The sequence below is a fragment of the Mus pahari genome, chromosome 10, assembly GCF_900095145.1.
Source record: "Mus pahari chromosome 10, PAHARI_EIJ_v1.1, whole genome shotgun sequence".
Taxonomy (NCBI): domain Eukaryota; kingdom Metazoa; phylum Chordata; class Mammalia; order Rodentia; family Muridae; genus Mus; species Mus pahari.
In genome coordinates, this window is record NC_034599.1 from 70,609,034 (window position 1) to 70,626,168 (window position 17,135).

At 38.0% G+C, this 17,135-nt stretch overlaps 1 protein-coding gene across 1 annotated transcript in view; it reads left to right on the forward strand.

The window, feature by feature from the left end:
* Nucleotides 1–17,135, forward strand: part of Bmp5 (bone morphogenetic protein 5) — a 125,219-nt gene that overhangs the window by 99,720 nt on the left and 8,364 nt on the right. The window contains exon 5 of the mRNA XM_021206415.1: nt 12,276–12,352. Coding sequence (XP_021062074.1) covers nt 12,276–12,352 — 77 coding nt within the window. The remainder of the gene's footprint in view (nt 1–12,275; nt 12,353–17,135) is intronic.

The following is a 17,135-nucleotide window of genomic DNA, read 5'->3' on the forward strand; positions in this document are numbered from 1 at the left end:
TATATATATATATATATATATATATATATATATATATATATATATATAATCAGATAGAAAGTTTCTGAACTTGACTGAAATATTTTTAACTTAATGTGGCACTGTGCATCAAGAAAGGAGTTTTCTAAAACTGAGTAGAATAGTCAATAATTTCTGAGGGAACTGGAAAGCACAAAGGACAGCCATTCTCTTATTATTCAAGCTTATAATTACTCTGGCAGAAGGTTCCAGCAACCAGAATCATCAAAGCCCTTTTCCATGTGGGCCAACTCTATTTATCTTCTCTTTTTGACCACAAAGTAACAAATGTCCTTCTATAACCATCGATGAATAAAACATATGGTGTAGCACTCAGGGGCCTTTTCACCAGTTTCCCAACACGTTTAGTGTATGTGCTTATTATAATATAGACTAATATTTCTTTTTTGCAAAGTTTGTCCTTGGCAAGCATCTCTGTAAAATATGTGGTGGATGGTTTTGAAGCTCATTCATATTTTGATAATAAGAAAGTAGCTGGTTTTCTGTGAGACTTAAACCTTTCAATAGGTAATCATCAGGCAGACTGGAAAAGCCTCCAAGGGTTTGGGCTAAAAGGTGGGGCTGGAAGAGAGGGAATGGTCATATAAACACAACACTTGATACTTGTGAGGCTTGAAATGCCAGGGAAAATGTAAAATTATCCAAATATAAATAATAGATGCCATAATAGCACCGGGCTTTTATAATAAATGATAGAACAAAGGCTCCCTGACGAACACAGGGTAGAGGCAAGTTAAAGAAAGTAATGATAGAAGTTTGTCAAATTGCAAGTTTCAAACGCATCTCATAAAATATTGGAAGTCTGAAAAAGCACTTGGCATATCAGAATCCAGGACAGGTCATTTTGGCTACTATAGTTCACCTTTGTCCTGTTTCAAAGAGTCTTATTCTGGACATAGTGAGGCACTTGTGTAATCCCACTACTTAGGAGGCCGGTGCTAGAAATCCAGAACTCCAAGCCAACTTGAGTTTACACAACCTGGGTTTGTGTATAAACAAAAAAAAGGGGGGAGGGGGAAAAGGAGTAGAGAAGCAAAGAGAGATGATAAGAAGAAGGCATGAAGGGAGTGAGTGTGGGAGGGAGAAGAGGGAAGGAGGGCTAAGGAGAAAAGTAAGAGTCCTTCCTTAGGATTTTTCAATGTTCCCTGTCCTGTACATAATCCTACAGGAGAGACTAGGAAAGTATGTGCCCACCAAATACTTATGATTGCGCCTGGAAAACCAACTTCCAAATTCAAATGAATATTTGTAGAATCATTGCTTTCAGATTTTTTTCAGAGATTGCCAGTGTCAAGTCCTTTGGCAAGAAGGTTGAATAGGATCCTATAGGAGACAGTGATAATGTCACGTTGACCATGCACAACAAATTCCTTCCTTCCTTCCTTCCTTCCTTCCTTCCTTCCTTCCTTCCTTCCTTCCTTCCTTCCTTCCTCCCTCCCTNNCCTCCCTCCCTCTCTCTCTCTCTCTCTCTCTCTCTCTCTCTCTCTCTCTCTCTCTCTTTCTTTCTTTCAATTTGGGTGGTAGAGGAAAGAAGAAAAGACATTAGCTACGTTTTAAGCCAGCCATTCTTGAGGACACGAAGGCTTTAGGTTGATAAGGTTTTCAAGGAACCCATGGACCATGATGTTGTTTCAAGAGTTACATAAAGTACTCCAAACAGCAGAGTATTAAGAGTCTGTGAAAGCTAACAGGAAATATGCCAAGTCCCAGCTCACGCCAGAACTCTGGAAAACATTTTACCACATGCTTAGTACTAAGAGTCCTTGAAAGTGGATCTGGTCATGTGGTGGTCCTGCTTAAAGCCTTGATAGTGTCTCAGGATCGTTCTCTCACACAGTTAATCCTAACTAAAACATTCTTCAGGTATTCTCAAATCAAATAAATATAAGCTCTTGTCTAATGTATACAATGGAAACATACCTTTTGAAACATATCAATCCAAACAAGAGACTAGAATCAATTAAATTATCTAGGATGCTTTATATCACCAAGAAAACGTCATAAATGATACATTTTATGTATTTTAGATGTGATTTAGTCATATTCCTAGCAAAATGACCTGATTCTTTTAAAATGTCACAGTATTTTTAATAAAACTAGAATTAGCGTAATCATATAATTTTAAATGAACATTTTGCTTGTTTCTGAGTGAACTCTCTAAAGTTAATACTGTAATGAAAATCCCACAGTGCATGTGAGCCAGCCCGGAGGGTGTGAGTGTGCCACTTGTCTGCTGTGTGGTGACTTAGGTGAGGGAGAGATGTCCCTCCCCTGCCAATTGCTACCAATGGCAGAGAGGAGAACTGACCGCAAAGACACCAGAGCAGGAGAACTGGCCTTCCCACTTACCTGCCTCAGCACCCGGGAGAGCAGGCCTGCACCTCACCTGGGCAGCACAGAAGAGCTGGCCATGGATGTCAATGAGCCAGCCCCCAGGGCATGAGAGAGGGAGAACCAGCAAGGTGGCGAGCTCAGATAACTCTCATGCCCAGATCCAGGTCTTTGAATTGGCCTACCAACATCTACCCCATTGATGAACTACTGGAGTACATGAAGGGGCTGGTCCTACAGATCCAAAACTACAGGATATCCCATAACATAGGGCAACAGCAGGATATCTGTCAAGAGTCCCAGTGATAGAGTAGCAGAAACCAGTGGCCTTGTACCAGACCTAGGAGTCAATGCAATGAACATTTGCAAGCAAAGATGTGTGGACAAAGGGGTGTACTGTGGGACATACTGTGACACACTACAGCTTCCGCAATGAATTATTATTATTATTATTATTATTATTATTATTATTATTATTATTATTTTGTCTGTAGAGGGGAGGTTGCAAGGGTGAAGAGTTGTTAGGAGGACAGGAGGAGATGAGTAATATTGAGGCACATGATATAGAAAGAATCAATGAAAAGTTAACAAAACAAAAAAGGAAAGCCCCGCAATGCTACATACATAAAAATATTTCTAATCTAGATGATCTGTATAGAAATTAACATTTAAAATTGATTATTCTGTGAATTGTGAACGGTTTTAGGAATCTTTCCCAAGCAATTACTCTGGCACATCCAGTATGTCATTAGTTAACCCTATTTCTTTATTGGCACATTTCATTTTCTATCATCTACCCATTAATACTGACTACATCACTTACTAGGTGTGTAGTCTTGGATATGACCACTAGGTGACTGTTGATCGTATTTACTCAGAGTTTGTATGGAATCAAAAGTGAGACCAGAAGTACAAACAGTGAATGGAGACATTCGGGAAGCTTTTGTCTAGAGAAGTCTAGCAGGTAGTTGGAATCTAAAGTTTGTAGATAAAATTTGATGTCAACAGCCTCGAAGGCAGTGGCTCTCAACCTTCCTAATGCTGCAACCCTTTAATGCAGTTCCTCATATTGCCCAACCACGAAGTTATTTCGTTGCTACTTCATAACTAATTTTGCCACCGTTGTGAATACTAATTTAAATATCTGATACGTAATATATATGGTAAGTAATTACTGTGAAAGGGTCATTGAATGCTCAAAGGGGTTGTGAACCATAGGTTGAGTACAGCTATTCAAAGGTGTTGATGCCATTTGTGTGGTTTCAGGGATGCTTGACTAAACAGAATTAAGGAAACCTCCAGGCTGCTGTTAATTTATTGGTTATTGTTTTATGTCACAAATTTATCCCCTCCAAAGCATATCTATTCCTATATAAACAAAAGCAGCAGTCCCTCTGGGCCATGTTGTACACATTCAAGTTGGTAATTCACATAGTGTAGCCTGACTCTCTTTTTAGATTTATCAAAAGTTTCCTTGAGAATATGTGAAATTCACCTTATTGAACAGTCTGTTTTGAGCTTCATTAGGCTGCATTCATCATTTTCTGTGAATAAATTAATTTTTGTCCTAATTCTCTATTTGCTTACTTCTTTTTTTGAAAACTAAAAAGAGAAAGTTAAAAAATATTTGCTTTGAAAGAGAAAAAAGTTTCAACAAATTAGCTCATTTAAACTGTTGTCATGCTTAAGTGTTGTTCTGTTTTGAATCTCTCTCTATAAAATATGTCTACATACAGATATCTGCATCTATCTACCAATCCTCTATCGACTATATCCAACATCTACCTACTATATATCATCAAGAAGTTATCTTTGATAATTCTTAAATGCAACATTGTTGATAGATATATGGAAGTTTTTTGTTTTGATTTGTTTGTTTGTTTTTTACCTAATTTAGTCAATTATCATTCCACTTATATACTCAGCCCAGTGTATCTTCATTTGCCTTTTCTTTTTCATATATGTATTTATTTTTATTGATTATTTGGGAATTTCACATCATGTACCCCAATCATTCTCATTTACCAGTCCTTACATGTTTGTCCTCCTCCCTTGTGACCTCCCCCTGAAAAATTAAAAATTAAAAACAGATAATAATAATAAAAACAAAGACAAGTGAACAATAACAACAACAACAAAACCAAAACAAGTCCAATATGTGTTATCCATACACTCTCTGGAGCACGGTTACACTCTCCGTGGCCTGCCCCTCTAGTAAAGCTGAGTCCTTTTCCTCCTACACCCCCACCAGCAGTCACCGATTGTGGGGAGCCAACTCCAGCATCAGTATCACACTTCCTAAAATTTCTCTAAGATAGGTTCCTGTTTAGACTGTTACTCGTCAGCATAGACCACGGATACAATCCCCAGATGTGGTAGGACCTGGAACCAGGCAAAGCCCTTGGAGGCAGCCCGGACCACGGACATCCACTTGACCTCAGACGGCAGTACAGGCCATTCACATCAGTGTGGCCCCTGGAGGCAGCATGGCCCATGAGCATCAACATGGCCTCACACTGCAGAGACCATGGGCATCCGCATGGACTTTGGTGGTAATACAGACCATGGACATCAACACAGACCCAAGTTGCAATAGCACCATAGGCCCAGACAAGGCCCTCTCAGGTGGCAGTTCAGGCCACCCAGATCAGCATGACTCCAGTCAGACCACAGACTTCAACATGGCTTCTGATGGCAGCTCTTCATTTGCTGTTTCAATAGTCAGTGCTCAGAACATTGAAAGTTTATGTAGATCTCAGGGTTTTTACTCCCCCACTTCTATTTCATTGTGTTTTTAAAATTATTTTTAGGTCAAAAATAGAATATTTTAAATAAAAATTAAATTCATATTTTTCTAGAAATTAGTCATAAAATTTGCACAAGCACTTAATATTTTCAACAATTGACACTATTTTTCCAGTGCTACTACCATTAAAACCAAGCCAGGGAAATATTATAACACCTGTGTTATGTTTGAAGTAAGTTAGCACATTGTTTGTAGTATTGGTTGTGGCACCAGAACTTACTAGTAATTTCTATCATGACTTCTTTTTTAATTTTAATATATTTTTTATTTATTAAAATACAAACATATCATTTCTTTTAGTTCTTTTTCTTTTCCTGTACTCCTCCCATATCTCCTTTACACCCCATCTCAAATTCCTGACCTCCACTTCTTTGTTATAATCACACATGCAGACACACACATACACACACACACACACACACACACACACACACACACACACACACACACNACACACACACACACACACACACACACACACACACACACACACACACACACACAGAGACGTAAATTCATTCTCTGTCTCTGATTCCATTCAGTGTTGTTTGCAAGCGCATGATTTTAGGGATGGTCATTTGGTATTGGATAAGCAATTAGGAGCCTTATCTTTATTGGAGCCTTATCTGCAAGGGAAGATACGCTTTCAGTATCCCTCAGTTACCTGGAATACTTTGTTTAGGGGTGGAGGCTCTATGAGAGACTTCCTGCTTCATGTAACCTGTCTATTGTGCTTGTTCAAGTCTAAGATAGGCAGCTAAGTAAGTTGAAATATCCTGGGTGAAGCTTCCCTGTCAAGGAAGTTTCTAGGAGACAATCACACAGTAGATTCCCTGACCACCTTTTCTTTCTTTCTTTTTTTTTTTTTTTTTCCTGGTCATACAGTCTTTCTGTCTTCTCTATTGCAATGTTGCCCGAACCATCCATAAGTATAGGAGTGGTGTTGGAGACGTATACAGTTAGGCTGGGCTCCCAGGATCAGTTGTTCTCTTCATTATGACAAGTTGTGATTTTCTGTAATGGTCTTTATCTTTTGCAAAGGGAAGCGACTTGGGTGAGGCCTGGGAATTACTCTTGTCTGTATGAATATGGAAAGTATTTTGAATGCACTTAGGTAGTATGCTGGTTTAGTAAACTGGTGGTTTTGGGGTCTCTTCTTAATATCCATGGCCTCACTAATCCTTAACTAGGTTTTTGGCACCAGGCATGGTGTTCCTCCTGTTGGATGGGCCTTAAGTTCAATCAGACAGCTATCAATCAGACAGCTATCAATCAGACAGCTATCAATCAGACAGCTATTGGATGCTGCTCTCTATTGGTGCCACTCTTGCACCTTTGAGAATAACTTGCCTTGATGTTTGTTGTGATTTATAGGCTTGAAAGCTGGGTGTGACTGTTGGCACTTGCTCCACGGGCAGCTTACTTAGCACTATCCTGGACTATGAAAGTTAGTCTCCAGGGAGGTGGGTCTATGGTCAGATTCAGCTTGTATCCTCCAAGTCCTGTGTCCTACATGTGTAGTGTTATCAGCATCAAGGACCTACCTCCAATCTCTGGGAAGTATCCGAGGGTATAATTGGATTGATCAACAACTCAAACGAGGGTTTCTTATGAGTGGTATTGGGTTTTGTTTTTTTTTATTAGACAGACTAAGATTATTCAGGAGCATTGTTGGCCCAAGTGGCTTAAACCATTTAAAATGTACATCTATATGTAAATATACAATGGTATGCAATTTAGGAAAAAGTTAAAAAAAATAGTATGTTTCTTTATGGCTCTTTCAAACACCTTTAGTGTGATTATTTTTTTTTTTTACCTCCTTCTTCCCACTGCTTCTGAACTCACCACATCACCACTTCCTAAATAAGTCCTTCCTTAGATCCTTTGCATCTTACTTGTCCTGCTACCTCAGTCTCTAGTGATCCTTCTTCCTTCCTCTGTGGTACCTTTCTGGTCTCTGAGTTTCTTTGGTTTCTCCAGGTTATCAAACAAACATGTGACGCTATGGAGCCAGGAACCTAACCTCACATGAAAGACATGTGGCATTTGTCTTTCTAAGTCTGGCTTACCTCATACAGTAAAAATTATTTTCTAGATCTATCCAATGCCCGACATTCTGATTGGGATGATATAAAATCTCAAGTAGCTTTAACTTTCATTTGTTTGATTGCTTTTATGCTTGACTCCTTTTTTGACCCATTCATCATTTAGAAATGAGCTTTTTATTTTCATGGGTTTGTGCACTAACTAGAGACTTGCATGCTGTCCACTTCAAGTTTTATGACATTATGGTCAATATAGGATTCAGGAAGTTACTTCAAAATTTCTGAATTTTTAAAGATTTGTTTTCTGCCTCAGAATGTATTTTTTATTACAGAAGCTTCCATGACCTGCTGGATATGTTTATGTGTATAAACACACACACACACACACACACACACACACACACACACACACACACACACACATCATTGGGTTTTAGGTGGAACATTCTGTAGATATCTGTTAATTCCATATGATGTATACCATTTAATTATGATGTTATTATTTTTCATCCAGATGATTTATCTATTGGAGAATGTGGGATATTAAAGGCATCTACTATTACTAGTTTGATGTTAATCTGTTTCTTTAATTCCAGTAGTAAATTATGTAAATGAAATTGTTTTCACCAGAGCTTGGTATATATATATATATATATATATATATATATATATATATATATATATACACATATATATTTAGGATTGCAATGTCTTCTTGGTTAATTGTTCCCTTAGGTAGAATGAAGTGTCCTTGTCTATCGACACTGGCACGTTTCCACTTGTAGTCTAGTTTGCCAAGCCTCAGGGGAGCAGTACCTGTTTGATTCCTGCTCCCTTTGTATTGGAATTCTTCATTCCATCCTTTCACTCTCTGGTGATGTCTACCTTTAAATCTGAGTTTCTTGGAGATAATAGAAAGGTAACGTTTTAAAAAAATCCATTCAAACAGCCTCTGCCTTTTGATTGGAGAGTTAAGGCTGTTAATATTTAAAGTTATTATCGAAAGCTATGTGTTGGATGCAGTCATCTTGTTTGCTTTTTGCTGGTTTTAGTCGCACTTTGTGTCTGAGTAATTACGGGAATCTCTAAAGTCTCTTGACTTTGCTTGTTCCTTTCTTCTGTCCAAAGTATTTCTTCCATATTTTACTTTGAGTTTCCTGATAGTTATGAATATCTTAGCCCATTTGGATCATGGAAAGCTTTTCTTTTTCCTTCACTGCTGGCACATAGATTTTTCTGGGCACAGTAATCTTGACTGACAGTTGTGATATTTAGATCTTGGAATACATTGCTTCAGGTTCTTCTGGTTTTTAAAGTTTCCACTGAGGAATTAGCTGTGTTTTTCTAGTAGGGTTTTCCTCTATATGCGATTTGTGTTCTTTCTTTTGAAACTTTCAAGAATCTTTCTTTTCATAGTGACATAACTATGATTTACCATAGGGTCCTCTCAACATGCCTGTTGGGGCTCTGCGTGTTTCTTGCATCTTTGTGAATATTCTTTTAATTAGTTTATGTAAGTTTTCTTCTATAATCTTATTGAAGAACCAGTTTTTGCCATTGACCTGTGATTATTCTCCCTCATCTACAATTTGAAGATTTTGACTTTTGTTGGCATCTCACATTTCCAGCACGTTCCTTTCCTATGAGTAAAAAATTACTATTCTCTCCTAGTTTGTTCTAGTTCCTCTAGTTATCTTCAAGTCCTAATCTGTCTTCTACTTGACCCATTCTACCGATGGAATCCCTTGACTTTTCTAGTTGAGTGATTTAGTTTCTCAATTACAACTCCATTTCAGCTTGAGTTCTTGACAATGGTTTCTCTCTCTTCTGTGAATTCAGTCACTTCATTCAGACTTATGTTTGTGTTTCCTTGTAAATCCTTCAGGCACTTTCTCACTTTGAGCTTATTCTTTATAATTTTACTGAGCTGTTTAGGTCTTCCTTAAATTCCTCATTTTCTTTGATAAAGCTTATTACTTTTCTTTAAAATTCTGTATCCTGGGGTTCATCTATAATTCTCACTGGAGAACGTTTCTATAGGATTGGTGTATTTTTGGTGGGGTAGTGGTGGTGGTGTGTTTATCCTTCATATTATTTTTAATATGAAATCTAGTCATGTGATCTTTTGCTGTTTGTACATTTGATGTGGGTACAGCATTCCAGGCTGGGGCTTACGATGTGCCACCTAGTCTGAACCTAGAGCCTTGGAAAGATATATTTCAGGCTCATGAGGCTGGGTCAGGCTCTTCTTGTGAGTGCAGGTCTTAAAATTAAGTAATGTACAGGCAGGATAGGGTCAGGCAGACTCACCAGGCTTGCCCCATGTACAGGATGTGTGGGCCTGGCTGAGCCTGAAGAGGGATCTGGCACAAATAGCTCATGGTGATCAGAACTGGGAAAAGTTGTGAAGGGGAGTACAGATAAGTTGCATGTGCCTTCATGCAATGCGACCTGTCCTGAAGGTCTGGGTCTGGTGATTTATAAAGTGGGGCAAGGAGCCCCAGGAGAAGGTCAAGATTCCTGGCAATCTGTGGGCGTACTGGGGTTGGGCACATGACTTCATCTGTACATCAACAGCAGAATTATGTCCATTTTATTTAACCTCCTAAGGGCTGCCAGTTGATATTTTTAATGCTATACACATCATTTCCTAGACCTTCTTCCTGCAGCTTACGCTGCCAACTATTGAGACCTAACTACAGATTTTGCTGATTTGGGTAAAATATTTACTTCACCTAGTGCCCATTAATTTTTATTTCTGACAGAATAAGCATACAGGTATAACTCTCCATGACATCAGACTCTTGGAACAAGAATCCATTATAAATTTAATTGCTCATTACCTTCATGTTATATATATATATATATATATATATATATATATATATATATATATATATATATCTTGGTTTTTATGAAACTATTATTGAAATGAGATATTTGGCCTTTTAAATTTTATTCATATTCTTTTTTTATAAACATGGAATTCTAATAACCATACATGTAGTTTATATTTATCATCTATTTTTCTGTGTCTGTCTGTCTGTCTATCTATCCATCTATCTATCTATAAATGTGTGTATGTAATATATTCATTTTATATTTATGGTTAAAAACATACTCATTCACTGCCTCAATAAAATTGTTGTATTATTCAGATTAAGGTAGAAGTTTCCCTGAAAATGAGAGGACAGAAACTGAAACAAAATTTTCTTTATTTCTCACTATTAACATATATTTATTCAATCATTACATAAGGGGGAAATTATACTATCTCATTTTCTAAACTGATATCAAACAAATAATCATTTGAAATAATGATAAAGATAACAGAGTTACCACTTGGTTTCTGGTTCGAGACTCTTTTATTTGTAATTCAGTCATTAAGTTGGGAGGTGACATAGTGACACAAAATTTCTTTGAAGGACGTTATCTATTTCTCTTTCATTTCCCTCTTTCACATTGAAATAATATTTTAGAATGTTATTTGTAAAGAGCGGGAGAGAATTCCAGAGACAACACAGAAAATGTTTTTGTAAAGTTTTACATTTAAAATGCATTTTACTATATTTCAGATGCAAAATAGAATTTTACATTTACATTTAATTTATTAAAACAATTATACAAATTTTAACATTTTAAAAAATACATTACAAAATATGCAATAAAAATAATGTATGTGTCTTAAATTATTCATGGAAAACTGTAGGGAATAATTACATTAATTCACCACATATTTATGAAATAAATATTATGTATCAATTGCTATTTCTAGTACTTGGTATGTAGCAATGAACCAGAGTTAAACAGGTTTTCTGACTTGGTGAAGATTTATGCTAGGGGAGAACAGAGATGAGAAGTAATGCATGTAATGAATAACCAAAGGCAGAGAAGGTCACTGAGAGTAAGTGAAATGTAAATCACTTGTTTATGTGATCAGAGAAATGGGGACTGTTGGCATCAGTGTTACAATATTAAACGTGCTAGTTGGTGAACAACCCTTTTACAGAAGACGGTGCTTGAAAATTACTGAACAATACAGCACTCAGCGGTGTTGATGTCCCTGCAATAAAAGACCAGGAGAAGAGTACAGGAGAGTCAGGGCCCTGAAGGAGGTCCAAACTAACTGTGTGTGTGTGACAGGAGGTAGCTGTTATGTGTAGGACAAGGTAAGGAGGAGAAGAATTACTGGAAATGACTGAGAGAGGTAAGGGGACCAACTCATAGCAAGCCTGTATTCATTCTGCATATATCTCATGTTTGGTGATGCTGAAACCACAGCAGGGCTTCTATCAGACAAATGTATATTTAATTTGATAAAGTCCCACTTAGCACTTTATCGTAGGGGTACAAGAGGAGAAAGACTACCACTCATGATATGACAATAATCCTGGCTAGTGACGGTGGCTTGGTCCAGGAGTAATGGTGGAGACTGTGAGAAAGTGGGTTTGAAATCTATTGAAAGTTTCATGGGAGACTTCCTGACAGATTGGACATGAGAATGAAGTGAGAAGAGAGTGGATTGTCTGAGCTATTTGTCTGACTGATTTTTTTTTTTTTTTTTTTTGGCCTGGGTACCTCCATTAGTCATGGATGAAGATGCCTAAAGTGACTATGCATTTGAGTCTTATATTGATGTCACTTATTTAAATAAGATCTCCAAAGAAATTGGCATCTGCTCTGAAAGTATCTAGGCAGAAAATACTGTATGAACATGCAGCACATATTTATATAAATAACCACTATAGTAGGACTGAATTAATGAATACTCACACAGCTAAAGTTAGAACTCAGTGGATGGCAACACCAGCCTATGCCTGACGTATAGATGGCAATAGAAATCTTTTCAGAACTTTATAAAGCAAATGATATTATCTACATTCTACACATGAAAATTGATCGGCAGCCAAAAATTCCTGTTTTACATCTTCAAACACAATATCTTCTGGAAACCTTATCTTATAATCTCATAACAGAAACTGTATACCTCTATACCTAGTAGGCAGTCATTTGTTTAAAACCTGAGTTTTTTTTTTCTTCTCTTTAATCTGTAGATTATAATACCAGTGAACAAAAACAAGCCTGTAAGAAGCACGAACTCTATGTGAGTTTCCGAGATCTGGGTTGGCAGGTAAGATTGCTCAACTTGGGACTTCTTTTCTGTTTTATCTACAATCCTTAGTAAGTCTAGTCTTTGTTAGTAATTGTTCCTATATAATAACCATTTAGAAGACTGTTCAGCATGTGGTTCACACATATCATTTTCATTTACTTGTTACTTTTTTCCTTATCGGGACATAATCGGTTGGGTTTAACAACTATCTAGGGAATAAAACAATACTGCCCATTAAAAATCCCAAGTCTTTTGTTTTGCATGAGTCATTTGCATTTGCAGATGACTCATGCATCTCACTATACAGCCCACGATGTCTTTGATTCCTTCATCTGCTTCAGTGTCCCATGTATTAGGATGCTAGGCACGTACCACCATGCCCTGCATACATAATAAACATTTACCAATGTGTTCATTTATATACACACATGTGTGTGCTTGTCTGTGAGCATGTATGTAGGCTAGAAGAGACCATCATGTATCCAGCCCTTTCCACTTTACTCTTTGAAATAATTATCTCTCAACTGAGTCTGGAGCTCATTGTCTTTGGGGCTATGGTGGTCGCCAGGAAGGGCCAGTGATTGTCATGTCTCTCCTACTCCAATGTAGAAAATCCTGGGATTCCAAGCAAGCATGACTGTAGCGGTAAATTATTTAATTTCTCTGAGCTCCCGGTGGATGATCACATCACCCACCAGAGTTCTCTGGATTTGCGAATGAAAAGACACACACATGCTGTGTAATTTTTAATATGCCTTACTAGCTCAATGACTGGGTCACTCCTGGACTCCCCTTTGCTACTCTTGAGTTGATGCTTGCTAAATCTGTATTTCGTCTCCTTGACCCCAGATCCAATTGGGGGCGTGGCCCCTGGGGCGGCTTTCCTGGATTCTTACTTGTGGGAGGGCTCTTAAGTCTGATTTCTGTTTCCCCATCATGGTGATCCTGTCTGCTCCTTCTCTCTCTGCATCTCTTTCCCAGGAATTCCAAAAAGTCCCACCTCAGTTCTCCTGCTGAGCCATTGGCTGCTGGCTCTTTATGGAACTGTTAAAAACACCAACTGTTGGTAGGGACCTGCAGAGTGAACTTCCTTGTAAGCACAAATCGAACCCCCAACACATGACAGACATGCCCCCTTCCCTCATCTCCTTGTCTCCCAGATTTTTACCTGGGTGTTGGGTATCCAAACTCAGGCCCTGTGCTTTCGCAGTCAGCACTCTCACATATTGAGTCTTCTTCACAGCATCTCTAGAACTTTTAATTTCATGAAGATAAAATACTTGCTTGGATTATTAGAAATACCTACATTAGCTCCACTACCATCACAGTTCTGTTTAGGAAATAGGAATCCCAGCTATAAAATTTTAATCATAAACCAAATGCAAGAATACTTTTGTTTCACTTGAAACTCTTATTATTTTTTTTAAATATGCTTCATAAACGAGGTAAAGAGGAAATTTAGAAAAAATAATTTTAACGGTTCTGAAAACAAATATGAAGTTTTCAGATTTCTTTTGGTATTCTATTACAACAAATTCTCAGTATGTGAGCCACCTTCAGAGTATCATATTCACAAAATTAAAATAATGATATAAAATAATATTAAGATGAAACTATATATTTGTTTTCTATTATATTTTCATTTTAAAATATTTTATTAGTTCCTTGAAACTTTCATCTAGCACATTTTGATCATCGTCACTCTCCTTCCTTAACTCTTCCCAGGTCCTTCCCATTTCCTACTCTTCCAACTTTAGATTTCTTAAAAAAGAAACCAAGACCAATTTGTGCTGCTCAAATATTTTAATAACCACTTATTTAGGGGTGGAATTACATACAGAATTCCCTTCTCCACGCTGAAATTTGGTCTGGCTTCGGGTCTTGTGAATGCTGTCACAACTACTGCAAATTGTGTCTCTTAATATCTTTCCGCTCTTCCTTCCACAGTGTGAGCTTTGGAAGGAGGTAATGTAGTATATATGTTCCACTTAGGGCTGATCATTCCATAGTCTCTTGTCTAGTATGGATGTCTGTGATAATCACTGTCAACTGCAATACAAATTCTTGTGATAAGGAATGAGAGGTACAGTAGCCTATGGGTATAACAATTCACTAGGAGTTGGTTAAGAATATGTCCATTTAGCAGCATAACAACAGTAGATTCTCCCCTGGAGCCAGGTAACTTTAATCTTGTAGAATGTGACATATCCAATTGGAAAGTGGTTGGTTACCCCTATGACAGTAGAACCACTATTGCACCAGTGGACATGTCTCGGCAGGCCAGTCATCATTGTAGTTCACAGTTAGGGAGATTAATTGTGGGTCTGGTTACCAGAGGTTTTCCACGGAGATCTCTGGCCAGGCCTGGTGTGAGGATTCCAGAGAAGGGAAGGGAACGCCAGCAGGGAGGGGAAGTCACTTCCCCCGCCCCCCACCTCCCCTTCTGCTGTGCCAGTTGGCTCCACCTCCATCTCTGCCTTTCTGCAATTCCGACTGCCCTGCACTGAGTTGAAGAGAAGCCAACTAGTCAGTGAGGAGTGCAGCAGGGCCTCAGGTGGTGTTTTTTGGGACAACCGATCTCTCCCCAAGTGTTACAGCTCTTAGGTCACCTTTATTCCCCGGATCGGACTTATATACAGTTTTGGGGATGATTCAGGGCTTGACAGCAGGTACTTCTCATTGGCTTGGACTGAGAGTTTGGGGAAACCTTATTTGCATGTGGGAGGGCTTGGTGCAGCTACTATGTGATTGATGCTGCATACCTCTCTGCGGGCGGGGGGGGGGGAAGAGCTGGGGGAGGTTGTAGCTAAGTGACAGGAGCCAGGTGCCCAGGAGGCATGGCCAAATTCCTGCGGTCCCAAGTAGGTGGAAATCTCCGCCCATCAGGGCTCTGGGGTTCCAGACATATGCTTCACCGGGTCCAGGCTATCTGTGCACAACCCACCACCCCACAATTAATATGGATGGAACCCTCTAGCACTAAGCCAGCCAGTAAAAATGAAGCATCTAGATCGATTCCACTAGATTTCTCAATGTTTTATGACTCAAGTGTGTGGTATCTTCAGCAACAGAGTCATATTGCCAAGTTCTGTCAGGTAACCAAGAGCATTAATAGAGAATAGCTTTCAATGTGTGGAGCTCTTTAGAATTTCACTGGTAACAATTCTTAAAGAAGCAACCCATCCCTGGCACTGGGTTTCTGTATTTGTTAGTTTGTCTTGTCTAGTTGGGGCATTGTTTAGTGTAATTCCATTTTAAAACTTTCTCTGTATGTGTAAGTATATATACATATACATAGGGAGAGTCTACAGTGATATATTTCTATATGGTATTTAATAAAAGGTCTGTGATGTTATATACACTATCCTCTTCCCAACTTCCACTCAGATTTAACCTTTCCTGTTTCATTAGTCCCATTTAACACTTCATATCGATGCATTGCATCTCACTTTTCTTAAATGCTCCTCCCCATATCTCCTTGTAATTTCTTGACTTTTATGGATATTTCAAATAAAATACACATATCTGAAGATTCAAAGGTAACATTCCTAAATTAGAGAAAACATGTGATATTTTTCTTTCTGGTCTGGGTTACTTTACTCACAATGATTGCTTCCAGACTCATCTGTTTACGTGCTAATTTCATTTGTCTTAGAAGCAGAATGATATTCAGTAATGTAAATATACTATAATTTATTCTCCATTCATCAGTCCATGGGCATGTAGGCTGTCTTGATTTTCTAGTTATTATAAATAGCTAATGTGGATGAGTGGGCATTTCTATAGTAGGATACTGCGTTCTTCGGTTTTATGCCCAAGAGTGCCATGTTGAATCATAGGTTAGATCTACTTTAAACTCTTTGAGGAATCCCAGTAATGAGAGTCATAGTGACTGTTTGTTTCTGTCTCACCAGCAGTGAATAAATGTTCCTCTTTCTCCATATCAGCATTTGTCATTTATATTTGTTTTTACTTTAGGAATTATGACTAATATAAGGTGAAATTTTAAAAAGGATTTAATTTTCTGTTTTTTGGTGGCTTAGAATGTTGAATACTAAAAAAAAATAGTTTCTTAAGTATTTGTATGCCATATTTTGAGAACTAAAGTTCTTTTTGCGTTTTAAAAATTTGAGTTATTTTCTTAATGTTTAATTGTTTTGATTCTTCATATAGCCTAAATATTGACCCTCTGTTAGACACAGAGTTGATAAAGAATTTTTCCCATTCTGTAGGTTGCCTCTTCAATGGAGTGTCCTCTGCAGCATAAAAAGAGAAATTTTATGATTAAAATTACATTTATATTTGTTTCTCTGGGAATGGGGAGATCATTGGATACTTCTTAACTTCCTAAGATTTTTCACGTGTAGTATTCAGGAATTTGCTCTAATTAACTTTGTCTAAAAAGACTGTAGATTAATATAAGGATGAAAGGAAAAATGGGATAAAACAGAAGGTGAAGCTCCATCAGCTTGCAAGACCCTTAACAGTAGGAATGAGTTATGAAGCAGGGATGAGAATGAGCTCACCTGTTCTCCATGTTTTTTTTCTGCTGAAGCTTGCATGGCCTTTGGATTTGACCTGACTTTGGCAACAAGGTAATAAAGAAATGACAGATGTGCTTAGAAAAAAAGCTGGGATCAGGTGAGCTGCATGCTCTGAAGGAGACACACCAGTAGCAGCCCAGAAACTCAGCACATTTATTATATGAAGCATGAATGAAGAAGGGCAGGGCTAGCTAATCTGGTGTGGTGTGGTGTGGTGTGGTGTGGTGTGTGTGTGTGTGTGTGTGTGTGTGTGTGTG